Genomic DNA, 26,961 nt, shown 5'->3' with positions numbered 1-26,961 from the left:
GCTCCAACCATTGAACCACCTGGCCAGGCACGTTGATGACACTCCCAACTGCTGGTTGAGTGATTGAGCTCGTGGCCACAGCTACTGACCTGGCAGCGTCGGCCATCTTTCTTATCACCCCAAGGCCCTGTTTCCAACTCCTATGCACTCACCACTCATCAAGACCTCACTGAGCTAAGCCTACTCTGTGCCTCCCCAGGGTTCTGTGGAACCCTGGCTTTAACTGTCATTGACTTATTTGTAACTCCCAAGTCTGCGTCCTACACAAATCTCTCAGAGTTCTACCATCGTCTCTGGGGTACCTGCTCATCCTTTCACCGGAAATCCCTCAACATACCCATAATGCATTTCACCAGCACCCTCCCCACCAGCTCCCCTTGCACTCACCACCACATGCCCGGCACTCCACTAGATAACTTGGCAATGATTCTGTAGAGACTTCCCAAGCAGTGGCTCTCAACCTAGCCTGTGCTTCATCTGGGAGATCTTAAAAACGCTGATGTCCAGACCACCTGTATATTTTTCTCTGGCAGGCATCAGTGTTTCCTAAAGCTCCCATGGGACTCCAAAATGCAGCTGAGGTGGAGAAACACTGTTCTGGATCTTTGCCTTTCAACAGGGTCCAGAAAGCAGCAGCATCGATTTCTGAGGTGGACTTAGCAAAAAGCTGCAACAGCTCCCCCCTCTCCCTTAGGCAAACCTCTCTGTAAGGTGACTGCTGTTTCTTCCAAGAGGCAGAGTCTCTTGCCCCATGAATCTGGGCTGGACTAGCTCTAACTAATGCTTTGTGGCAGACTGACACTGTGGGTCTTCTAAGCCTAGCCCTCAAAGCTTTTCTAAGTCTTCTCCCGCCGCCTTGGATCCCTGAGAGCACCATGTGAAGAAGCCAGGGCAGCACGTCTAGAGGACAAATGGCCACCGAGAAGGAGAGGCCCAGCTGGCAATCAAAATCACCCACCACGCATGTCAGTGAGGCCGTCCTAGGCCGTCACATCTCAGTAAGTGTGCCAGGTGCCTGCAGCCCTATGAGTGACTCTAGGCGACACCTGAAGACTGAGAAGCAAATAAGATAGTTGTTTTAAGCTGTGAGGTTTTGGGAAGGTTCGTTACGCAGTAACAGTTAACTAATGGCGTCCCCTGGGAGCTTGCCAGAGATGCAGAGTTTTGGGCCCCATGCCAGACCTACAGAATCATAAACTTCACTTAAACACGATTTTCAGGTGATTATATGACAGCTTGAAAGCACTATACTGTCATCCTCCAAGAACATAATGGGGCAGACTCTAGGGATGTGCTGTGGGAAAGCCATCCACAAACCTCCTTGCATCTCGGGTGGCCACAAGAGCCAGGCCTGATGGATAAAAGGTCAGGAGAGGGCCACAGGAGGACTTCCCCTGTGGAATAAACAGTCAAAGCTTGGAGGAAAGGCTTTGGCCCTTGGACCTTTCTGTTTCTCTCTGCCTGGGACATTGTGCCTGGAGTTGGAGCAGCCATCTTGCAGCCATGAGGCATAAGTACCAAGGCAACCTGCTAAGTGTGGCAAAGCGAAAGGCGGGAAGCGCTGGGTCTTTGGGGGCACCTTGCTGCCACAGTGTCAGCCCTGTACAGCCAACCCAAGACTTCCGGTGGCTCAAGACAACTCAGTCCTTCTCTGGATAACTATTAGCTGGCTTTTCTGTGGCTTGTGGCCAGCCCAATCCTAAATCACTAAGAAAGATTTAAAACCTTTTCATAAAGGAAAGAAAAGATGCCACGGACTACATTCAAAATCCAATTACAAACTCAGTAAAATATTTACAATGAGCTCGGCAGAGAGGTAATATCCGCAATATCACTACCCAAGGCCTTTATACACCTAGGAAAATGTAAACCCATTGAAAACAGAGTATAGACAGCTAACAAAAGAAGAAACGCAAATTCAGAGATCTGAAACCTCACCAGGAATCGGTGCAATGCACAAGTTGTTAATTTTTCTTTGTTTTTAATTCAAAGCTGGCAAATTCCTGTAATCTTTCTAGAAAAGCATTTGGCTGTAATAAGTCCATCCCTCTGACCCAGTAGTTACATTCTAGGAACCTGTCCTAAAGAAACAGCCAGGTTTTTCAGTTGCACTTTATGTGAAAGGATGTTTATCATGGCATTGTTTATAAAGGTGAAAAATTGAAATCAGGCCGTGTGCTCAATGGCAAGAAGTTGATTTAGCAAACCTGGCAGCTGTACAAGCTGGAATACTTTGTAGCCAGGTGGTAATTTCACTTCTAACTGCGCCAAGGGACAGGGGAGCCTAGCAGCCCAGCATTTGGGTTTTGGAATCAGATAGATGGGAGTTCGAGTCCCAGCTCACCACCTCTAAGCAAGTTGTATAACATCTGGAGGTCATTTCCTCATCTGTAAACTGATAATAAAAGCTGCCTAAAAATGAAATGAGATAAAGCATGTAAAATATTTAGTCTAGACCTGGCAAATAAGTGTTTCCAAAAGACAGGCTCTTACTAATATTGTTGAATGATGAGGAACGCTGCGTGGGAAAGCGGGACTCAGAGCCGCGGCCCCGTGCCAGTTCTGTACGAGAAAGAGTATGAGTGTGTGTGTGTGTTTTTTAAAAACTGCAAGGAAATACACCAGATTGTTAAAGATGGTTATGTCGGAATGTTTTTTTAGTTCTTCCTTTAGTTTTTAAATATTCTGCAATAAGTGTGAATAATTTTTATAATCAGAGAAAATTTTCATTTTTTAAAGTACCAAGCTTAAAGTCAAGCCCTGAAGTCCTTAATTTCTCTTAATGCATCGTTAAGAGATATTAACCCAGCAGGGTTGTCTGGTGGTCATTTTTTGTTTGTTTCTCTAAGCCTTTTCAAATCTACCTCCTGACAGATTAATAATATCTCTCCCTTGTGTGCCAGGCAGTGTTCTAGGCATATATTGGATAGAAATTATTTAATCTTCACTTTACAGATGAGGAGCAAGGAGTTTGAGTCCGTGGCCCGAGGTCATACGGCTGTGCTGAGCTACCAGTCCTAGACTACCTGGCATGCCCCGCCCCCCAACATATCCTCAGTGCCTGCTCCCCACCTGGCCCCACGTACCAAGGTGTGTGTTGGTCGCAAAGTTCCCCATCTCTGACAGGTCAGGAGCCCCCTCTTCTCTGCTGACGGGGCCATCGTTCCACATGAGGTCAAAGCCTCCCACTCGCTTCTCTCTTCCCGTGAGCCTAGTCAGGCAGGAGACACAAAAGGGTAAAGAAAGGTGCATGGGCTGGGGCCCAAAGACCAGAGCCAGGTTGCTCATTCACCCTTGCACCTGGCGGGTTCCAACTCTGTAAGAACTCCTTCCTCTCTCCACCCACTCACTGGCTCTCTCCCAGGCGCCCACACAGGTCTCAGAGGGGACGCCCCTCCCCCGTTTTTGTCCCTTGACTCAAGCACTTGCCCTCATTACTGCTGTATTCTTTGTAAACCCTGCTGCCTTCCCCAGACCACAAACTCCATGAAGGCAAGGATGGGTTCATCCTGTCCTTTACCATGTCCTCAGTGTGTGGCACAGGGCCTGGCACACAGCAGGGGCTCAGATGTTTGTTGAATGAATAAGTGATAGTAGATAGAGTGGGCACCTGAGGTTCCCTCTGCTCAGCATCCATTTCACCTTCTTTCAGCCTTATGGGCCTTGGTGTCCCCTTTGAGGACCACTCCTCCCTCTCTCACTCATGTGGCTCAGGGGAGGTTGACTCCACCCCCTGGGAGGTGGATGCAAGACCTAGGCCTGTCAATCACAGTGATTGGTTCAGAGATGGGCATGTGACCCAACCCCCACCCATGAGCATGAGAGTCAGCCCTCAAACCCCTGCTGGAATAATTGATAAAAATCTAAGAGAGCAGAAAGAGATGAGAAGGAGGGAGGGAGGGAGGGAGGGAGGAGACAGACAAACCAATACTGACCGGTGTCAGACCCTGGATTTTCCCATTATATATACATTGTTATAACCATATATGGTCTCTTCCTGAGCGCTTCCTGTAGCTAGGCGCTCGACAATAAATTATCTTGGTAAATTAACCTAACATTCCCTCGAGGCAGACACAGTGTTTCCCATTTTACAGAGGACGAAAGAAGCTCAGAGAGGCGAGGAGACTGGTCCAGGGTCCAGCAGTCAGGAGTGTCGAGGAAATCTGCTGGACCAAATCCCAGAAAGCGGTGCAGGGCCCTGCTCTGACCCCAAAGGGCTGCGTCCCCGGACCAGGCTCCGACCCCATGTGGCCGGCCCCATCTTGGTCACTCCATCTAGAGAACAGCAGGGCAAGCCAGAGTGTCCCTGCGGGCTGCCCCCATCCCAGGGCTCTGCGTTCTGCCTCTTCCTTGGTGGGAGCCCCAACTGTCATGTGCAGGGGTGCAGGAGCCAGGCCACCCCCCACCTGGCCTCCATGTCCACGATGTGCAGGGTGTCTTCCAGTAGGCAGGTCTTGAGCTCGTAGTCCTCCGGGCTGCTGGCTGTCAGCGATGGGGACGCGTTGACCTCCAGGAGCCACCTGGGGAGAGAGGAGTGTGGAGAGCCTCAGGGTTTCCTGGTCCCTGGAGCCCCTGGAATTTCACTGAGAGGCTAGATGGGGGGCTGGGCCCCACCCTCTGTTCAACCAGAGTGCCCTCTCCACTTTCCATTAGAAGAAAGGCTCCAGTGGCTAAAGCTTTTTGAAAACAATTGTCACAAATTTGTTGTCCCCACAGGCGCCCAGCTGAGATGCACTGGAAAGAGCGTTCCATGATTTAAAGGGCTGGCTGCGGCCAGCTTCCGGGCAGGGTTGCCCTGTGGGAGTGTGAGCCCAGAACCGCTAGATCATCTGAGTTCTCCAGAAAAGCCAAACATCCCGAACTCCCAGTGTTTACAGACTGTCACTGGATTTCAATGAAAAAGAAACAAGAGGCGTTCTGAAAGCCAGATGCAAAGTGTCTGTGGGCTAAGAGCAACCTGAGGGCCTCCAGCTTACTGCCTCTTGCTTTGGGCGACCTGCTCATTTACAGCCTGGAACTGGGCACAGGGACAGCAGGGCTCACCCAGCAGGTCAGCGGGAGACTCGGGTCCCACTTTCTACTATCTGCCACCTCCTCCAAGCTTGTGTTCCCCATCAGCATCCATTCTAATGCCCAAGGCCACATCTTACCCCAGGAGGCACAGGAGAGAGACCCACTGGTACCAGAATCCTGTTTCTCTCAAACATAGGCCCGACTGAAGTCTTGTTCTCCAACTCCTACACCTGGCTCAGAAAACCCCAACTCAGTACCACACAGTGACCCTGGGGAGGGGCTGGATCCAGGAGCCGAGGTGCCGGCTCAGGTCAGAGTTCCCAGGGCCTGGCTCTGCCCTTGACTTACTGTGTGACCTCCAGCTCCCAGAACAACCCCAGTGGTTTCAGCTCCCAGAACAACCCCAGTGGTTTCATGGGAGGGCCATCGCTGTGGTCCCTGCCACCTCGGGTTTGTTCTACTCATCAGCTCACCCTCATGGACCCTGGGGGAGTGCGCCAAATTCTGGACAGGGATCGACATGGTAACAATCCTCCCTTACGAGACACTTTGCTTCCCGAAAGCACCAGGGCTTTCCAAGGGGGATTTTCTCTCCTGGTACCAGGGGAGGATGCCTGACTCAGCAGGTACTCGGGAAAGGCCTTCCGGTGCCAGGGATGGGCTCAGTGATCCATAGAGAATAGCTCATTCGTTCCTCATAACAACGCTGTAGGCACAACCATCACCTTACAGGTGGGAAAACCAAGGCAACAGAAAGGGTGCCCAATGAGGAAGTGGCAGAGCTGTGATCAAACCCAGGCAGGCTGGGTGCGGAGAGTGGAAAACATCCTGCCCGGTTCTCTGGGGCCACTGGCCCATCCACTTACGGCTTGAGGTCCTGGTCTATGAGGATGTCGTAGCCATACAGCTCGAAGCAGTGCTTGTCACTGATGATCACCTTCTGCACACTCTGCAGGCTCTTGATGAAGATGTTGTCCATGTTGCTGAAGAGCGTCTCCACGGCCTCTGGCCCGTGCTTGGATGCCAGGTACTGCCGGAAGCGCTGCAGCATCCATTTGCAGCCCTGGGCCCCAGGCATCGGGGTTGGGGCAGAGGGAGCCTCAGTTAACCGGGACCTGGCCAGCCAGGACCCTCCGACAATTGCTATCAACACAGCCCTCAGGCCTAGACATGGGGAGCCCATCCCTGAGTGCTGTGATTAGGAGAACCCCAAATATGTCCCTCCTTTCAGGGCAAAGACTCTGCAGGCCCAAGGGGATGCGCCTGTCCAGAGTGTGTGTGCCTCTCGATCTAAGGCATAGCCTGGGTACCCACAGCCCCCGAATTTCTTGCACCAATGTCCTGTGCGGCCTCTCCCCTGGGCCTGCCGCCTCACTGAAGATGGATTGCACCGACCATACTGCATCCCATGGCCCAAGGGACCATCAACGGCTGTTCGTGGAGGGTCGGTGGGTATGCAGGAGACCCCCACTGTGTGGGTGTGAGCTGGGGACCAGCTCTCCCTGTGCACCTCAGTTCTGTTAACTCTGAGAAGTCTGAGAACTCTAAATCTGAACCTGGCCTTGCAGGTTATTAGACAGAAGATAGACAGATAGACGGACAGATAAAGATACATAGATAGAAGCATATCTGTCAAGGCAGGAGGACAGAACATATATGCTGGAGGGTGTGTTAGTGTGATTTGTGACTTGTAAACACCTAGACACAGTGCACGGGCCCCCATTTGTGCTCTTGCCATGGGCCCGGCAAATGGGAAGGGGGGCCTGACCTCACTGTGAACTGTGAGCGCAAGCCTGTCTTGGGCTCTTTGACTCTCTCACTCGCCACCCCAGCCAGTCCCAGGGGCTGCACCTGGGGGCAGAAGCCCAGCGCGCTCACCTTCTTCGGGTGGTAGTCGGGGGACGTCTTCTGCACGGCGACATTGGTGAGGTGCACATCTGGCAGAGGTCGGTGGTCAAGGCTCAGTGTGGACAAGAAGGAGAGTCCTGCTCCACGGAGACCCCAGAGACCAAACTAAGACTCTTCCTCGGGAATTGATGGGGAAGACGACCAACAGCCCAGACAGAGGTCACGTGCTTGGGCTTTAGAGTCCGAAGTGCTTGGCTTCAAATCCTGCCTGCATCTTTGCTGGCTCTGGGCCCCCGAGTCTTTTTCCCGACCTATTGAATGGAGGTACCTAATGGTATACTGGCCTCCAGAGTTATCTGAAAGATCAGATAACATTTTGCATAGAAGCACCTCTTACAGTGCCTGGCATAACTGATCTTATATCGTGATTTTCCAGCTCAAGAGGAGAACGCTTCCTAACAAGTAGAGAGACTGAATACAGAAGAGCCATCTCAGGACGTCCGGAGCTCTCTGTCACTGGAGGGGGTCAGGCTGCGGGGCCACTTTGTAGGACTATTGGAAAAATGGTCCAGCTTTGGGGCGGGGTCAAGGTAGCCTTTGAAGTCCCAGCTCTGAAAGTCTGCCTTTTGTGGCCATCCCCACGCTGACCACCAGTGAGATCCACAGCACTCCGCAGTTTACGGAGGAAGCTCACACGCCTCCTCTCGTGTGTGCCCCAGATCACGCCCATCTCAAAGAAGGGACCTTGGAGATGCAGCGAGGCTCAGGGACAGCCATTCAGAATGGCTCTTCCTCAACAGCCGCCCCCCACAGCAGAGGAGAATGAATCCCCCAAACCTCATGAAATGACCGTAAAATGTAACTTTCTTTAGGACTTCTCAGGACAGTTTGCAGATGGGAAGGTTGGGCTCTAGGTCCCTAACCCAAGTCTAATCCCCCTAAAACATGCTGCTCCATGTCTGTAGCATATCAGACGGGGAAGGTGGCTTTGGCCTTGGGAGAGAGGTGCCTTCTTAGGAGCTTTCCAAAGACTTTTTTTTCACATTTGTCTGAGAGTTTTCCTACCTTAATTTCAAAAGAATAAACACACAACAAACCACTAAATAAACAAAGAGCCCTTAAGTTCACGGTCAATTGATTTTTGAAAAGTCCGCCAAGGCAGTTCTACGGGAAAGCGTAGTCTTTTCACCACATGGGCCGGGACACCTGCGTGCGAAGGAAGGCGGCCGGACCCCTCCTCACACCACAGACAAAAATGAACTCCAGGTGGACCATGGGCCTACATGCAAGAGCCAACACTGCAAATTTCTTAGAATAAAAGACAGGAAAAAGTCATGACCTTAGATGGGACACCAAAAGCACAAGTGACAAAAGGAAAAAATAGATAAATCGAACTTCATCAGAATTAAGAGCTTTTGTGCTTCAAAGGACATTATGAAGAAAGTGTAAGGTCGCGCACAGGATTCTAGGGCAGGGAAGAGAGTCCGGATGATACAACGCTGATGGTCACGTGTCCTTATGCCTGTCCAAACCCACCGGATGTTCAGCCTCAGTGTAAGTTATGGGCTTTGGGTGCTTTGCTGGTCGATGTAGGTTTGTCAGTTGTGAGTGATTGATGGGGATGTAGATAACAGGGGAGAGTGTGCACATGTGGAGGCAGAGGCTCATGGGAAATTGCGGTACCTTCCTCTCAGTTTTGCTCTGAACCTAAAACTGCTTTAAAAAAATAGCCCTTAAAAATAAAGGGCAACACGCAGAACGAAAGAGAATATTTGTAAGTCGGGTGTCTGAGAAGGGAGTATTAAAAATACATGAACTCTTACAGCTCAAAATCCATCTGAAACATGGGCATGGACTCTGAGGAGACATTTACCCAGAGAAGCTTAACCAATGCCCAACAAGCACATGAAAAAATGCCCACTGTCATGAGTCACCAGGGAAGTGCACATACAAACCACTCACACCCCGTGGGGTTGCTATAATAAAGAGAACAGATAGTAACACGTGTTGGCAAGTACAGTTGGAACCCGCACACCATCCTGGTGGGAGTGTACATGGCGCAGTGCTTTGGAAAATGGTCTAGAGGCTCCTTAGAGAGTTAAACTTAGAGTTACCACGTGACCAGCAATTCTCCTTCCCGTATATACTCAAGAGAAATAAAAACACATGTCCACACAAAAACCTGAACATGAATATTCACAGCAGCATTATTCATATCAGCCAAAGAGTGGAAATAACCCAAACCTCCATCAACTCATGAATGGACAAATAAAATGTGTTATATCCATAGAAGGAATAGTGTTTGCCAATGAAAAAGAAACGCTGATCAATGCCACGACTTGAATGACTCTTGAAAACATTAAGGTAAGTGAAAGAAGTCGACACAAAAGACCTCATATGGTTTGAATCCATTTGTATTAAACGCCTGGAATAGACAAACAGGCAGAAAGTGGTGGCGGGGGTCTGAGGCGGGGGTGGGGGTGGAGGAAGTGGGAAATGACAGCTAATGAGTTTGGGGTGCCTTTTAGGGGATGATGAAAATTCTAAATCTGGTCATGGTGAGACCATGGCGCTGTTTGTGTGAATGCGATAAAAAGCACTGGGTTGTATGCTTCAACTGGGCGAATTCTGTGCTATGTGAATATATCTCAATAAAGTCGTTATTAAAAATGGAAAAGGAGGAGGTTCAGGCCAAGTGAGTTACTGGCTCTAGAGGGAACCTCCCTCCCTGTGACGGAGGAAGCACCATTCCCATCCCTTCACACACGGCGCCTGCCTGCAGGGAGGGGCGGCCAGGGACTTCCCTCGGTGGGGTGGGCGTGGGGGGCTATGAGAGAAAGGCGGGTGACTGCTCAGCTGAGACCGAGCCTCCCCTCTCTGCAGATACTGACCAAACAGCCAGGCAGCAAAGAGTAAACAAACAACCAAAACCAATCCCTGGAGAAGTGGAACCTATTCGTTGTGAAATTTTTGGGGGAAAAGAATTTTCTCAGCTTGGGTACAACAGTCAAAATCCACAGGAAATCAGCGGACAGAATCAGCTACACCAAAATAAAAATAATCAGATTATCCAGGCAAAAGTGAAAGGCAAACACGACCAGAGAAAAGATTTTGTAGCAAACATGACAGGCTGATATTTTTGTCACAGGAAAATCCCACATAAATCATTAACAATAAAATTTTATGACCCTAATAGATAAATAAAGGCCACGGAAACATAAAAGAGAAAATACAATGGGTAAAGACCATCTGGGAAAGTGCCCAAGCTTTTCAGTAATTGTATTTTGGAACCTAAAATACAATTTTAAAGGGATGCGAAATGGGGGAAAAATGCAAATTGGAAGAGATGGAAATTCTAAGGCAAAACCCTGCTTCCCCAAGTCACTCACAGTTTTGTAAACCATTTTATCTGGAAAAAGCTCCCCACCCCCAGGGCGGCTGCTGGGACAGGGTGGCGTGGGCCCACGCCTGCCCGCTGTGCCCAGATGCACCACTGTTTCAGAAATGACCCTGAGCAGCAATGGAACAGGGAAGGTGCGGGGAGATGGGCCCAGTCGGTGGGAGGGCACAGATACACAGCAATCTTCCAGAAACCTGTCTGACCAGATGCCCCTAACCACGTATTTACACCCCTGTGATATCATCCAAAGGGAAAAAATTAAATATAGTAAAAGGTTCATTAAAAATATGTTTCTTTGCAGCACTGTATGTCATACTAGGAAGAAGCTGAATACCTCCCCATGCCTGGAGGATGGGTGATTAGTAAACCACTATATCTACTCAGTGGAATATTCTGTAACTAATAAAAAACGCCTACAAGGGAAATGCTGATATACAATTTAGTGAAAAAGAAAGGTTATATCTATACAGTGGTAAACAATAAAACAAACTGTACAAATCAACCTGGGAGGAAATACATCACAATAGCAAGTACTTATCTCTAGAAAATGTGACTAGACAAGGTTTCTTGTCTTTTTTCTCCTTTCTGCATTTTCTGACTTAACTTCAAAGAGCTATACTATTGTTATTATGAAAGCTATATTCTTTAAGTGTTTTATTTTTATTCTCCAAGTAATGCACAGCAATTGTAAAAACAATTCATAACATAGGAAAATGTGCAAAGTCAAATATAAATGTTTCCTGACATGAATCTAATTCTTCCCAGTTTTCAGAGTTAACAGAGTGAATATCTTTTCATACTTCCTTCTACACAGAAACATACCTCCTTAAAAGCAAAAATGGACCCTGGCTGGTGTAGCTCAGTGTATTGAACGTGGGCCTGCAAACCAGACAATCACGGTTCGATTCCCAGCCAGGGCACATTCCTGAGTTGCAGGCCAGTTCCCAGCAGTGGACACATGAGAGGCAACCATACATTGATATATTTCTCTCCCTCTCTTCTTCCCTTCCCCTCTAAAGATAAATAAGTAAAATCTTTTTTAAAAAAGCAAAAATGGGATTATCAGCACACCACTTCTGCAACTTGCTTGTTGTTTTTCACTTAATAGTCTGAGATTTCTTTAAAAAATATTTTATTTATTTTTTAAAGAAAGAGAGGGAGGAAGGAAAACATCATGTGTGGTTGCCTCTCACATGCCCCCTACTGGGGACCTGGCTGACAGCCCAAGCATATGTCCTGACTAGGAATCGAACTGGTGACCTTTCGTTTGCAGGCCGGCACTCAGTCCACTGAGCCACACCGGCCAGGGCTCTACTGGTTCCCTATTACAGTGTTGAGGTGGATATTTTTGTATTTTATGTGTATTTTTGTATTTTGTGTGCACATTTTGACTATATACATAATGCACATACACATCAAACTATATATATTTTAATGCACAATGATCAAAGTCAGGTTAAAAATGTGTCTTCCTATTTTGTGATCCAGGGTTGCTTTATTATTTTAAAAGCTGGTGTGTAATATCTGAAACAAATGTGGCAAAATATTAATATCTGTTCATTCTGGATGGCAGATGCATAGGTTTCTGTTACAGTCTTTTCTGCAGTTTTAAAAAATGTTTAAATCTTTCAATATTAAAAATGTAAAGCAATTAAGAGAAGGGGTAGAAAATCACATGCAGTCACTCACTGTGAAAACAGTAAAGCTTCATTAAATAGAAACTGGCCCTGGGCCTCAGTTTATTTCACGGGGCCCCGAGGTCTGCAAACACACTGACGTGGCGGAAGGACCCCCAGTCTTGTCCCGAGTGGTCACTCTGGGTTTGGCTCTGTTCTGAGCACATTACTCGCATCATTTAATTTCAATTTTTTAAAATGTGAGATGGAAAGCAAAAACAAAACTAAAATTTGATGACTTACAACTCATAAATGCTTGTTAGATTTACAAAATAAAACACACTGGAAATGCCGAAGTCAGCAAAGTAGGGGAAAAAAAAAACGAATTATAAAAAATTCTCAGGAGGGCCTAGCCCCATTCTGACATGCAGGCAAGGCAAGGCATTACCGTGGACAGACACTTAACAGAATGTTGAAATGGAGGCAGAGGGCTGCGACCGGGGTAAAAGCCTCGGCTGGCTCGTCTGAGCCAGAGCCTGGCAGCCTCGCCTTCCATTTCCGTCTCCCATTTGCAGGTGACCTAGTCCTGCTGATCTATCTCCAGGATGTTTCCATGCTCTTTGCCCCTTTTCATCTGATGCTCAGGCCTAAAAATCTTAAACACATTTTTGATGTTGATATTTTAATCAGATAATATATTCACATGGTTCAAAAGCCAAAAGGTACAAGGAGGTATGTAAGGAAATACCTCCTTCCAAACCCTTCCCACCCACCCATTTGTCCTCCCAAAAGCAACTTCTGTGTGCAGTTTTTTGTACCTCCTTTCAGGGATGTCTCTGCACAGGTGAAAACATGAATAGAGCTACTTTTAACATGAACAGGAGTAGACATTTCACAGAGTTCTATGCTTTGTTTTTTTCTATTAATGATATATCTTGCAGATTATTTCACGTCAGTACATAAAGTACTCCCCCCCAACGCGTTCCTTTTTGACAGCTACCTAGTATTCCACTGTAGAAATGACCCATTCATTTACGTGGTTCCTATTTGCTTCACACTCACAAACAAGGCTGTACAATGAATAGCCTTTAAACCTCCATTTTTTTTCCACGTGGTGAGCGTGCCTGCAGGAGAAAGTCCCAGAAAAATTGCTGGGTATGTGCATTTGCCTTTCAATAGACATTTTCCAGATTGCCTCCTAGTAGGTTGTACCAATGTTACTCCCGCCAACAATGGACGGATTCCCCCAGCCTTGCCAACATGGTGTCTTAGCACGTTTCTGGCCCTGCCAATTTGATGGGTGGCAGTGGCATTGTATACGAGTGAGTGAGTGAGTGAGTGAGTGAGCAGGCACGGAAGAAAAGGCACATAAAAGGACACAAACACTCTCCCCAGGGGCTCACGCTGCTCCATCCTGTGAATTCTAATGGGTGTGAACACCGAACCCTGGGAACGCGAGTCAAGGCACAGGTCAAGCACACCACCCACAGGGTCCTTAGGCAGGACCGTGTGACCTGAGTTGCCCTGAGCAGAGCAGAGCAGCTTTCCTCGGGTCTCTGGGGAACCTCCCACCCCCACAAGGCTGGAAGCTCCCGGAGGGAAGGGACCAGGCCTTTCTTGTTCACTGCTGCTGCCCTTCCTGGGCTTGCTCCAGAACCTGGCATTCAGCAGGCACTCAGAAAATATCTGTGGAATAGACGCGCTCTCCCAGGACAGTGAGCGGACAAGAAGGGCAGAGTGCGTGGGGGATGGGGAGGCAGGATCCCAGGATACACTGGTCATCGAGGCTGTTGAGTGTGAAGCGGGTGTTGGAGAAGCGGGCGAAGCCATCCCGGTACAGCCAGGCCCGCAGGGGGACGTACTGAGTCAGAGTGGGAATGGGGGGGAGAGAAAAATGGAAACAAAATAAGTGCACCCACTCCCATGCCTCCTGGCTTTTGCTCCTGCTGTTCCCTCCACCTGGCACACCTTGCCTTCTTCCCTACATCGCTCTTCAGAGTCTGCTCAAACGCCAGCCTGCTTTGATTCTACTCCCTCTTTCCCAGGTAAGATGCAGAAGAAGACAAAATTAAGGGACTTCTCTGCTCACCCCCACTTGTGACTGCCCCACTTAGGGTGTGTTCATAGTACCCACTAGACCGTGGGTGAGCCTATCTGCTTGTGCCCAGCACCATGAAGGTTTAAATGTTTGCTGAGTGAATGAATGGATGGAGGGAGTATAGCAACTCCCTGGTTAAGAAACTAGGTTCTGGGGCTAGGCTGCCTGGATTCTTATCCCAGCTCTCACTTAGTAGTTGTGTGACCTTGGGCAAGTCACTCAATTCCTCTGTTTCCTTATCTGTAAAATGGATAATAGAACCTACCTCCCTGGTTATTCAAGGACTGAAGGAGATAAAACCTGCTAAATACCAGGGCCTGGGACTTAGTAGTTGCTCAGTAAATGTTAGCTGTGCTTGCCACACATGACAGAATGGATGGAAAAGGACACGTGGAGGGCAAACCCAGATGCTGGGGTGTCTAAGATGGTAAAAGACTCATTTACATCCCCCCACCCACCCTCAAATGTCCCTTTGGGCTCTCCCAGGTGGGCAAAGTCAGACAAGCTCCCAATTACCCTCAGAATGGCTTCTGCCCCCATCCCTGAGTCCAGCTGCCCCTACCCACCACTGGAGGAGGGTACCTGTTTTAGTTACTCACTGACATCACCAGCACATAGACACGCAGGTCAAACTTGCGGCCTGTGAGGCAAGGAAACACACAATTCACGTAGCAGATATTGATTGTTTGGCACCATGCTAGGTCTGGGGGACATGGCAGCAGACTCACAGACATGAATCCCAACACACCCCACGAGATACGAGGTGCCCTCCCGGTCCAGAGGGGGCACAGAGCCCTCAGGTAGGAGGAAATGCGGGATCAGAGGCCCAGACGGGGCGAAGAGCTTGGTCCAAGAGCAGAGTGGAAGGTGATGAGGTCAGTAGTGGCCAGATCATGTACAATTTTTAGATTTTGTTCCACCAACCCTGGGAAGCGGCTGAAGGGTATCCGATGCCTCTGGCTGCTGGGTTGGAGAGGACCAAAGGGGACCAGAGCAGCAGTGGGCACCAGTGAGGAGGCCAGCACGGGAGGGGAGGACAGGGATGGAGGTGGCCACACAGATTCAAGAGCTGGGAGCTTGGTGAAGAACCGGATGTGGGAGGGGAAGAGAGGGACACACCCAGGACAGTCTCTGATGTCTGGCCAAGCCACAAGGGGGTGGTGGGGTTGTGTCCCCAGATGGGGAGGCTGGGGAATGAGCCAGAAGGTGGGGGGAGGACAAAGGCTGGATTCGAGGCATTGGGGTTTGAGTCGCCGGAAGACACCCAGGAGGGGGTGTCATGGGCTATGGGACATCAGGATTTGTGGGGGGCAAGGTCTTGATAGAAAGCTGGGAGTCACTGGGTGACATTTAAAGCCACAGAGAGAGAGGTTGGGGTCACTGGGAGAGGGAGGGGAAGAAGGAGAAGAGACCCAAGGGCTGCCCCTGGAGAAGGACATTATTCAGGGAGGTGAGAGGGGGCGAGTGGATTAACAGTATTCAGTGATGCCGCTTCCAGCACCTGGCCCCTCTCAGATGGCAAGACCCTCTGGAATCACACCCCTTCTCACACACAGACTGACCTGCCTGCAGGTTAGACCCTGTGTGGGGAAACCAGATGTGCGGGTGCCCTGGGGAAACGTGTGAAGGCTTCATGGGAAGGGGCCAGGTTGTGTGAATATGATGAAAACCATTGGGTTGTATACTTTGACTGGATGGACTATGTGGTATATGAGTATATCTCAATAAAGCTGTTATTAAAAAACAGGAAAAGAGGATGTTCAGGCAAAGTGAAATAAATCGCCCAAGGTCACACAGCTAGTAAGTGGCCAGGTCAGGATTTGAACCCAGGCAATCTGGCTCCAGGGACCCCGCACCCACCAACAGACCCGCAAACAGAGCTTCTCTGCCAGCCCACCTCGGGCCCTAGGCCCTTGCTGTTCCTTCTCCCTCCAAATTTACCCACAGGTGACTCCTAGGTGTCATTCAGGTTTCAGCTCACCTATCACCTCCTCAGAGAGGCCCTCCTTCCCCCTCTCTCCCATCATCCAGCTTGATTAACTCCATAACACTGCAGAACTATCTTATGTATTTGTTTCTAGTTGATTGCTGTCTGTTCACCTGGGGTCTCCACTCTGTGAGAGCAGGTGGACAGCCAGCGCTCAGGACAGTGGCTGGCCATGAGTAGGCTCTTTATAAATATCTGCAGGATAAATGCATGAACAAGTTGGCTCGTGAAGCATGGCGGGAACTATAGTGAACCGAGGAGGGAGTGGGAAGGGCAGGCCAGGCAGAGGGGCTGCACAGGCTCAGCCAGGAGGTGGGGGAGCGCAGGGCGGACCTCCATCTCTGCATCCTGTCACACCTGGTGTCAGGCCAAGCCCACAGCGGGCTGCTCATCAGTGTTTGCTGACTGACTACTGGGCTGCCCAGTGGAAGAGCGGGGAGCAGAGCCAGCTCACCTCCTATCAGATAGGGGTTTTCAATGTAACGCTGAGCCACATAGTTCTCCACAGGGATTTCTTCTTTCTGGTCATCCGAACCTCTAGCATCCTAGTTGTAGTAATAATAATAATTAACATTTATGGAGCGCACTCTGAGTACGAGGCGTTGTGTTAGGCACTCTACTTGGGGTATATCACTTGATCCTTAAACCAACCCTAGGAGGGAAGTACCACTATCCCCATTTTACAGACGCGAAACTGAGGCACAGAGCTGGGGCGGGGGTGACTTGCCCGAGGTGGCACAGCCGGTCAGTAACGCGGCTGGGAAGTGGACTGGGTCTGGAGCCTGGGCATTTAACCCAACGGGGCGGCCACTGGCCATGTGTGGCTACACACACTTCAACTGATTAAAAGCAAGTGAACTTACACATGACGACACGGATGAACCTTGAAGACACAACGCTAAGTAAAAGAAGCCAGACATGAAAGGACAAATAGGGTGTGACTCCATTAAGGGAGGCACCCAGATGCCACGTTCACAGAGACGGAAGGTGGGCTGGTGGCTTCCACCGGCTGGAGGGCGGGGGACAGTGAGCAGCGTTTAACCGGCACAGAGTGTCAGTGGGGAAGATGAAAAGGTTCTGAGGATGGCCTGTGGTGACGGTCGCACAACAATGCAAAGGTGATCTGTGTCACAAAACTGTTCACTTAAATATGGTTCAAGTGGTAAATATTATGTATATGTTACCGTGACAAAAAGGAAATAAATTAAAAAATCCAGTCCTTCAGTCGCACTAGCCACATTTCAATGGCTCAGTGTCCACACAGGTAGTGGTCACCACATTGGAAAGCACAGGAACACACCAAGTCCTCCACTGAGGAAAGTTCTGCTGGTCAGTGCTACCCAGCACCCCACACAGGCCCACAGGGACTCGCCTCTCCCTTTTCCACCTGCTAATTCTCTGCTGGCCAGCCCGGCTCAGGAAGACAGCGAGGCCCTCACATACGCATAGCACCTCACTGTCTGACAAGCCCTTGCCCCACCCCCACACTGTTGCTTTCAGAGGAACTTGGTGAGGAAACCGAGGCCCAAAGGCCAGTCTCAAACACTCGGTGAGGTCACATAACAGACCTGTGGCAGAGGGGCACTGAAACCCAGGGCTTCTGCTCCAAGGGTGGGATTTTTGACATCCTCCCATCCCAAGCTCTTGCAAGACAGGGGCAGCCAAATCTTCTCTTCTTGGGACCCAGGCCACCCCCAACATGTACTCACGTGGCTGCCAGAAGAATTGACAGTGCCCCGGGCTTGCTGGGCCTCCAAGCTGGTGAGCTTCTTCCCAGCAGTGCCCTGGCCGTTTTGTGGAAGGAATCGGGTCGCACAGTGGAAGGAGGAAATTAATTTACTGAGCACCTCTAGGGGCTGCTAGTGCAGTCAGTGCTGGTTGTGCAGAGTTTGGTTGTCCTGTTTCTCTCACCCACCCTGCACCAATATCATCTGTAAGGTTCAGAGTGTTTCAGCAATTTTCCCAAGACCACACAGCTTCTGAGTGGTGGAAGCAGGATTAGAACCAGGATTTCTACTGCACTGTGTCTTGGGATATGATGGGGGTAGGAGGAGGAAGGGAGCTACCTCAGGTTCAGTCTAGGACTTAGTGGAAGTTAGCTAAACTCTCCCCTGAGTAAGTAAGGTGAGTAAGGGGTCCAGGTAAAGAATGCAATGTTTTCAGTTACCGAGGTGCATTCTCAGCAGGTGCTATTAATAGCCCTCATTTACTTGGGCACAGAGAGGTGAAGTGACTTGCCCAAGGTTACACAGCTATTAAGTGGCAAGGTCAGGATTTGAACCCAAGCATTCTGGTTCCAGATATCTAGTACTCATGGGCAGACTTGTACGCAGAACTTCTCTGCCAGCCTTCCAAGCTTTCAGGGAGGGAAAGAGGGGCCCTTCCTCCCAGTGAGGGCAGAGAATTTAGGGAGGAAGGGGGACAGACAAGCTCACCTTCCTCCAGTCCATGATGTCCTTCAGTCTCCGGAAGAGGAAGATGCCCTTCCCCTGGGACCTGGCTACCTGGGTGGTGGTGGTAGAGGCAGAAAGGTCAGCGCTCAGCTCCTTGTGGTTGCTCATTCACCCCCATGCCTGGGGCTGCCCCCAGCATTTCTGTCTCCAACTCCCTCGTGGGCCCCCAGCTACCCCCAAAGGAAAGGCCCAGCCCAGCCCTGAAGAGGCCAGAACAGAGAAGGTGCTAAGCTTGGCAGGAGGGAGAGAGAAGCAGAGAGACAACTGAGGGCCAACTTAGCTCACAAAGGCATCAACTGCATGAATAATACAAAAGAACAGACAATTAAAAAACCATTTCCACAGTCCTGGGAACATATCATCCAATTCTTTTTTTGGAAATCAATTTGCCTTCCTAATTAGGTTTTCCTCCAGCTAATACTGAAATCAGTCTGCTTGTGCTGAATGCCAGCATGGATAATTCATAGCTCCACAAAGTCGAGAGGCCAGGAGAGCCTTTAGTATCACGCAGAGCAGTCGGCAGCAAAGGCATTACTTCTTCCTATGATGTCTTCTTCCATGGTCACCTGCCAGGCCTTGCACCTCCACAGTGCCAGGGAGCATCCAGACACCGACCATTTGTTGCAGAACAGCTCTGTTACGCAGTCATCCAAAAGGTATACAGTCAGTGTCTACTGTGTGCTAGGTGTCATGCCACACCAGTAACCCAGACCCCAGGGAGTTGTCACAGCCTGGCCTGTATTGAGCTAAAGTGTGCCTGCCTGGGCTTGGCCTTGAGGGCTTCCAATATGAATCTGATTCCTGGGTCCTTTAGTCATTTGCAGCCACTGAGCAGGCCCCCCGAGTCATTTTTTCCTCCAGCATAAAGGCACCCGGCAAGTGCAAACTCTTGTTTCTCTCTGGTGTCCTCTGAGCACGGCCCAGCTGGTCACTGTGGGGACCTCTGTACAACGTAGGGCGGGCAGAGTCGTCAGGCGTGGCCGTGCAGGTTGTCTGCTGCATGAAGGGCTCCCGGTCGTGGGGGCAGCGGGAGCTGAAACCCAGCCTTGCTCTGCCTGCTGTGCTGTGCACCCTGGTTCAGGGGGGTGTGTGCCCAGTGGGGGGGGGGTCCCAAAAGACTGTGGAGCACTGTGGTGGCTCAGGGGGAGCCACACACACAGCTGTTTTGGCAAGCAGCTAATAATCAGTGTGCATCAAGGGCTCCCAAGAGTTCACAGCCATGCAAGATTCAAATTCACTTCACAAAAGAGGGCTACTCAATGCAAACAATAAAAAGGCACTCAACTTCATTAGTCTTCAGAAAAATGCAAATGAAAACCCCAATGTGATACCACTCCACAGTCCCTGGCTAAAGCGGAAGACAGGCAGTCTCAGGTGCTGGCGAGAATGTGGAGAAACAGAAACTCTCACACGTGCTGATGGGGTGTATATTGCTTGGAAACTCTCTGGCAGCACCCACCAAGCTGGACACAGGCACCCCCACGACCCAGCTATTCCTCTTCTGGGTGCCTACACGTGCACAAGGGCACCCCTGAACATGTGCAGGAACATGCACATGGACATCCCAAACATGTACAGGAACGTCCACGGCAGCATGATTCATAAAAGCTCCAACCTCAGAACTCCCAAATGGATCAATATGAACCTAATGGACTAGTAAACAGCAATGATAAATGACAATTCACAGCCAACCACATCAGTATGGATGGATGTCATGAACATGATGTTGAGGGAGGGAAACCAGGCACAATGCAGCCATACTACATGATTCCGATTATGTATAAAGTATGAAAGCAGGCAAACGACTCTACGTTCCGAGGGACTTCGGGTACAGTGAGTGGAAGAGGCTCTGAGGGGAGCCGCTGAGGGGCTGGTAATGTTCTGCTTATGACCTGGGTGCTGGTTATTTTGAGTGTGTTCACTTCGTGAAAATTTATCAAGCTGTACCCCTGAAAGGTAGACATGTTATGTTTTATTAAACTTCAATTAAAAAGGTTTTTTAAGACTCATAATTTTTGATCTAGGAACCTCACTCCCATCATCGGCTGCCTTCCCTATAGCCATTCTCCTTCCTCTTCTTCTTGGCTGGCAAACCCGCCTCTCACCACCGAGGCTGGAAAGACCAGATAGCTATTTTCCCAGCCTCCCTTGCTGCTAGTGGAAACCACGTGACCTGTTTGGGTCAGTGAGACCTAAGCAGACATCTGCTTGAGGCTCTGGAGCTTCTGGGAAAGATTTTCTTCCTTGTTAAAAACATTGGGTTTGACAAGGAAGAGGGGAAGGAGGAGGAGGAGGAAGAAAAAGTTTGAGAGAAAGAAAGAGAGAGAAATGTGTGTGGAGGGAGAAAGGGAGGGAGGGAGGGAGAGAGAAAGAAACGCTTAGCTTCTTTCCTCCTTTCCTTGAATACCAGTCTGAGGGGGTGATGCCTGCAATGGTGGCAGCCATCTCCCACGGATGAGGTGATGAGTCTGGTGACATAAAGCCGATACACCGAGGATGCAGAGTGAGCAAAGAGAGGGAACCTGGCTTTTAGCGGCATTGTTGAGCATGCCCCAAACCCAGGACTTCCCAGTTTAGCTTTCTTGTTACCTGAGATAATGAAATGTCTTTATTGTGCAGAGCATTGGTAGTAACCAATCTCCTCAGGGAACTATCCTAAAGAGTAGAAGAGAAACTCACTGCGCAGTGATGCGTCAGGGTAGTTAAGACTGGCGATCACCCAATATCTTGCTCCAACAGACTGCAGTTTCCAAAAACAATCACAACCATATTTCCAGCCCCTGTGTCTTTCTAGGACCTTGCTACCCCCACCCTCCATCAATGGGTAAAGTCATTGCCCCCTCTCCTTGAATCTGGGTAAACCTTTAAAGAATGTATCAATTAATTATGTATGGCACAACAACACTGTGTGGTTTCCAGTGCCAGGTCATAAAAAGCAATACAGCATCCGCACAGCTCTCTCTTTGGGGAGGGGCACCCGAGAACCCAGCCACCACGCTGTGAGAAAGCCCAGGTCACGGGGAGAGGCCCACATGGCAGGCAACTGAGTCGCCAGGCCCCAAGCCTGGTTGAGCTGCCAGCCAACAGCCAGCCCCACCTTGCAGCCGAGCGCGTGAGCCAGCCTGGCGCAGCAAAGCCTGCAGCCCTCAGAGGAGCCACCCCAGTAGCTGCTGGAGCAGCCACGAGCCTTCACTGTCAAGTGCTGTCCACCCGGGGGCTCATGGGCTGAATGGGACGTGAGTGTGTTTTCAAGGCCCTGGGTTTGGGCTGCAGCGGCAGGACCAGAGCACCAACTAGGAAAATGGTCCATAATGAGAGAAACACCAGCAGCTGATACTTCTCAGGTGTTTCCTATGTGCTGGGCTCCAGGACTCACACACGGGACCTCACTAAAGCTTCAAAAACAAGACCCTATGTGTGGCATTACACGGTGCCCATTTTGCAGCCAAGGAAACCAAGGACCAGAGAGGCCGAGCACTCTGTTCAAGGTCACCCAGCCAGTAGGAGATAAATACAGGCTAACCAAGTCTGCACTTCACCAGGCTGGTGCTCACGCACCCTCCGGGGCCAGGGAGCGCATGAAATAAAATGACAAACGTAGTGCCACTTCTGGGAGTGACAGTCTTGCTTGACAATTTGCAAGGACATGATTTTTATATTATTTTTATAAGAAGAGATGGTATGGATCGGAAAACAATACCTGGGTTATTATAATGAACCACACTTTGATGTTGCACCAGCTGTGGCCACTCACAGCCCTCCACCCCCTGCCACGCCCAGCCGGGCCCCTGGGCGACATTCCTCGCATGACATTCACTGTGCAGCATTTATCTGGTGTGGCAGATGAGGCTGGTGGCCTCCCCAGCAGCGCCCCCTTTCGCTACCCGTAGAACCCCGTGGGGATGGCCTCCTCTGGGGCCCTTTCCTCTGAGGAGGTCTGAGCCCTTGCGGTGGTCCCACGCCCCTGCCATTGGTTCGGGCTCGGGCCAGCAGGATGCCAGGGGGACTCTGCTGCAGGGACTTCTGGACAGTTTGCATCTTCTTCAAAAGGGACACAGACTAGGGTGTTCCTTTGTTATGTGACAGGGGAAGCTGGAGCTGCGGCAGCCATGCTGCGCCTACGTAGCGCAGCCAGCTCGCTGAGCTGGACACTGATGACGGGGACATTGAGGTGCCCCATAAACAGCCCCTGGAGTCGGCCTCCCATCGCTAAAGGAAACTCCCTGGGGTGTGTAAACTCAAACAAGAAAGAAAATTTCATCTTTATTGTCATTAACCCCTAATCAGATTGTCGCGTCTCCTTTTATCATGAGCGCAGGCCACAAGTCATAATAATATTGGCTATGCCTGGGACTCTGCTCTCAAAAGAAATCAGTTATTATTACATATTGCATTATAATTGCTGCAGACATCTCAAATGTTGTCTGTGCTCACGACGACTTTGAAATCATGGTAACTATTGGGCCTACTATTAGATTCTCTTTAATTGCTCCTGAAAAGCACATATTAGTACAGCTAAAGAATGTTTTAATAGTCTGCGTGGTGGCCGTCAGCGCGCACTCACAGGCCTGTAGTTAGCTACAGGGCAGCGACTGACTGAGGGGCCCTGTGCTGGCCAGGCCTCACTCAGGCCCCAGCCCACGGCTGAGGACTGTGGGACACGAAGGCCGGCCAGTCCTGGAAGACAGGACTCCTCTGATAGCAGCGTGGGTCTGCTGCCTCCCCTCTGCCTTGCTGAACTTCCCTGGGCTGCATGAGGCTAGGAGGTTCTCCCCAATCTCCCTTCCCCCACCGGGGTCTGACCGCTCTCTCAGCCTCCCCGAATCCCTCCCCGGTTCTCCCACAGGCAAAGCTCTGGCATGTTGGATCTTAGGTTGGCATGTTCCTCAGAGGACCCAGAGAGTTTGATAACTGTCTTTGATATCATTGCTTTCTTTTGTAATCAAATGCCCTTTATCGTATGCTCTTACAATCACTGTCCTGTGCCAGGGTCCCCACATTTCACCAGATGCTGAAGAGGCCCCGGGCTTGAGGAGGTTCCGAACCCCTGTGCCCTTATTTCACCTACTGTTACTTGGGTTCTCCGTTATTACCCAAAGCATCCCAGCTCTTAGGAGCCAGCAGTGAAAAGTGTGAGAAGTTGTGATTGGGGTAAACTCGTAAAATAGAATGCAAAAATGTGGTTCTTCCTGTCCTGCCACTTGGAAAAAGGCCCCCAGAGCCAAGAACAATCCAGGTTGCCCAGGTTCTCGACCCCGAGTGAGGTATTAACCAGCTCTGCAGACCCCGAGAGATGGGCACACAGGCCTGGGCCCTGACAGCCCAGCACCTGCCTCCCAGCCGCGCCAGGGAGGCTGGAGGAGCAAGCGTGGGCCCACCACCTGGGTCTTGCCTACCTCCCTGTCAACCCAGAGAGCCTGAGCTGATGGGAGGGGAGACTGTGTAGATGGAAATAAAGTTCGGACGTGTGCACTTTAACTCCAGACTGAGTTTGTTTTTATATTCCCTAGGAGTGACAGCCAAGCTCCAGCCCACACCGAGTCTACTGAACCAGACACTGTGGGAGTGGTGCGCTTTAATAAGCTCTCCGGAAGATTCCGATGCACTCTCAAGGTCGAGAATGACTTCAGTAGAGCCTCATGAGTCCAAGTGTTGCGCAGGGCCACACTCATCAGTTCCACCTCACAGAGGAGGAAATGGACCGAGAGGGGCTCAGTGACCTGCGTGGGGCCATACATAAGTGGCAGACACAGTCAGGACCCAGGCCGCTCTGACTGGTAGCACCCACTCTCCGCACCCTACACCGAGGACAGGCTGCCTCAGCCACTCAGAAGGGAGGGCGAGGGCGGGCGAGTGCGCGCGCGCGCGCGCGCACACAGAGCCAAGATTCCCCCTCTTAATTACAGCTGTGGAGGCCGGGGCTGGGAAAAGGAATCAGCTTAATGTGCGATTGCTCGTTCCCAATTAGCACAAATTATCATTTGTCTGAGCGGATAATGCCTGCTGGGAGCTGGAATCCGCAGGTGGGTTGCAGTGTTCTGCCTAAGCCCTGCCGCTCCATCGCCTGGGCCCTCGGCTCTGTGCCTCCAGGAAGGGATGCCAGCCTTCCTGCAGACCTTGCCAGGGGAGGACCTCACAGAGGAGGAAAATCCTGGGTAAATCCTGGCTCAGCCTTTGCTCCATGAGTGTTTGTGGAAAGCTTGAATAAACAGGTCTTGGGCTCCTCCTTTTTACAGTGCAGGGTGGGGGTGGGGGGCAGGACCTCCTTCCAAGGACTGTGAGGCCTGGCAGTTGGAGTGCAGCACTTCTCCTAGCCTGCCTCCGTTTCCCTTCCAGGCAGGAAGAAAGGCAGGAGTCTGAGGAGGGCCTGGGTTCCCTGCCCTGGTGCCCTGAGAGTCACTTGTTCACCTGCTGAACTCTTACTGTGCACCTGCTGGGTACTAGTATTCACAGCTGCTGGGTCCACACACTGCAGAAAGGGGGAGGTGAGGTCCACCCTCCGGGGGGGCGTCTACGGCTGAATTACCAGGCAGGGTCTTGTCTCGAGAGGCGCCCTGAAGCATCCCTGCTCTCTCGCCCGGGAGCTCCCTCCCCCCTCCCCCGCACTGGGCACTCACAGGTTTCATGATCCAGGTGATTCCTGGGTTTTTGCGAAACTCCTCCACAAACAGGTGGTACTCGCAGGGCAGCTCGAAGGTTTTGGGGAAGAAGTCACACTTGGCTGCCTCCAGCTTCCCTGCCTCGCGCTCCAGCTGTTTCCGGAACCGCTTCAGGTTCTTCACCATGTAGTTCTTTCGGGTCAGCTGGGCCACGGGATGGACCGGTGGGCAGTCAGCACACAGCCCAGTGCCCCGCTCCTCCTCCCAACCCCACCCATCCCAACTGCCCCCACACCCTCCGTCCTCTGGCCAGCAAACTCACAATGACAGTAAGAGTAATTTTGACCAAGAGTAACTTTAGCCAGCCGTTCTGTAGTTCTCCCTACTTTACAGGTGAGGGAACTGAGGCTCACAAAGGTTAAGTCAGTTCCCAAGAGCTAACGGGAGGCATAGCCAGCCTTCCACCCAGGTCTGTCTGACTCTGAAGTTCACATCCAACTGCTAAGCGGCACCAATCTTTTAAAATTTCCCACCACTGGCTTCTCCATTCTCATCTTTGTGGTCTGGTTCCTCCTGGACCTCCCTCCCATTTCCAGGCTCCAAACTGCTCAATTCCTCTCTACCCTGAGGTCCTCATAAGCCCCCAAGCCTCCAGCTCCTCTGGCCCTTGCACTCCACGCCAGCCTGACCCTCGAATCTCTAGTGCTGAAATGTCCACCAGCCCACGCCCTCGAACCCCACCCCAAGACAACCTGTTCCTCGGGTCTAAGATCCTTACTCCTTCTCACTAGTTAATTCACCATACATCTAGCATACATATTCCCCACCTGGCATGTATCCCCAAATCCCTTAGATGTTTCATTCCCATCCTTGTAAACCCAGACTAGCTCCTGCTCGCTGCCACACCCAGGAACCTGAGGTGACTGTCTCAGTCCCCTCGGCCTAGCCAGCTCACCTCATAGTGGTTTCGGAAGTGACTGATCCGCACGTGTTCATCCATGTAGGTGTGGTCGAAGTTCTCCCGGAGCCAGCCGATATCGCACCAGTAGAAGTCCCACTCTCCTTCGCTGGGGGTGGGGTAGGACAAAGGTCATGACCAGAGGACCTCAGCACTGTTGGGGGCTGGGGGCTGGGGCCCAGGGAGGTACAGCTGAGGGACAAGCAGCAGTGTGTCTAATAGAGGTCTCAAGGAGGTGGCCGTGGGCTGCCACTGACCACAACCTGCTTTGTTAGGCTAGAGAAAATATAGAGAAAACTATATTTTCTCTATATTAACTAGAGAAAACTAGAGAAATATAGCTACAAAAATCCAGGCTGGTGGCCTCCAGTGAGCCCAGATACCTCCTGGCACCTATTGGCTGGACTGAGGAGTAGCCACCATGTCAGATGGGGCACACCCTCCAAGTCATGGCCCCCACCAGTCCCTATAGCCCAGGATGCCAGCCAACCTCACCTGATCACGTTACCTGCCTGAGTTTTTGGAAGCATCCTGGGGCTGCCACCCATCAGCTCACATTACCGAACAGTGGAACTGGGTAGCTTTTGCAAGCCCTTCCCGGTTCTGAAGGCCCTCCTCTTACTGAATCCTCAGCACAACAGCCCTGGATGTGACTAGGGTCACATCTGGAGCCCTCAGACAAGGGCGGCTTGCTCCCCCAGGACAGAGCAGCAGCGGGATTCACACCCAGCCCACCTGACTCCAAATGCCGACCTCATTCTTCACCAACGTGCCAGGGAGAGGGACAGAGACCAGACTCATCTATGGAGTCGGACACCAGAGCTGGGGTGGAGGTGCTTGAAAAAGATGTGAAATAAAATAATGCCACCATGACTGCTTCTAATGTTTTAAAGTAAAATGTTAGGTACGACTGGAGCCCCATGTATATTCCTGCCTGGTTCTATCTTCCCTCCTGTCCCAAAGGAAGCCATTAGCCTGAATTTGGTGTA

General features: G+C 50.8%; 1 protein-coding gene across 2 annotated transcripts in view; it reads right to left on the bottom strand.

Moving 5' to 3' along the window:
- TTLL9 (tubulin tyrosine ligase like 9) overlaps window positions 1-26,961 on the bottom strand; it is a 37,132-nt gene that overhangs the window by 1,199 nt on the left and 8,972 nt on the right. For both annotated transcript variants that reach the window (XM_037043826.1, XM_037043827.1), the window contains 11 exons: window positions 25,970-26,081; window positions 25,033-25,218; window positions 18,398-18,466; window positions 17,672-17,746; window positions 16,417-16,507; window positions 14,575-14,615; window positions 13,651-13,738; window positions 6,892-6,950; window positions 5,880-6,076; window positions 4,407-4,520; window positions 3,087-3,211 (listed from right to left, as the gene is read on the bottom strand). In XM_037043826.1, coding sequence (XP_036899721.1) covers window positions 3,087-3,211; window positions 4,407-4,520; window positions 5,880-6,076; window positions 6,892-6,950; window positions 13,651-13,738; window positions 14,575-14,615; window positions 16,417-16,507; window positions 17,672-17,746; window positions 18,398-18,466; window positions 25,033-25,218; window positions 25,970-26,081 — 1,157 coding nt within the window. The remainder of the gene's footprint in view (window positions 1-3,086; window positions 3,212-4,406; window positions 4,521-5,879; window positions 6,077-6,891; window positions 6,951-13,650; window positions 13,739-14,574; window positions 14,616-16,416; window positions 16,508-17,671; window positions 17,747-18,397; window positions 18,467-25,032; window positions 25,219-25,969; window positions 26,082-26,961) is intronic.

Source organism: Sturnira hondurensis, unplaced genomic scaffold (assembly GCF_014824575.4).
Source record: "Sturnira hondurensis isolate 20B ecotype Veracruz unplaced genomic scaffold, ASM1482457v3 Scaffold0004136, whole genome shotgun sequence".
NCBI lineage: Eukaryota > Metazoa > Chordata > Mammalia > Chiroptera > Phyllostomidae > Sturnira > Sturnira hondurensis.
Note: the sequence above shows the minus strand (reverse complement) of the source record. Positions and strands in the feature narration are given on the sequence as shown.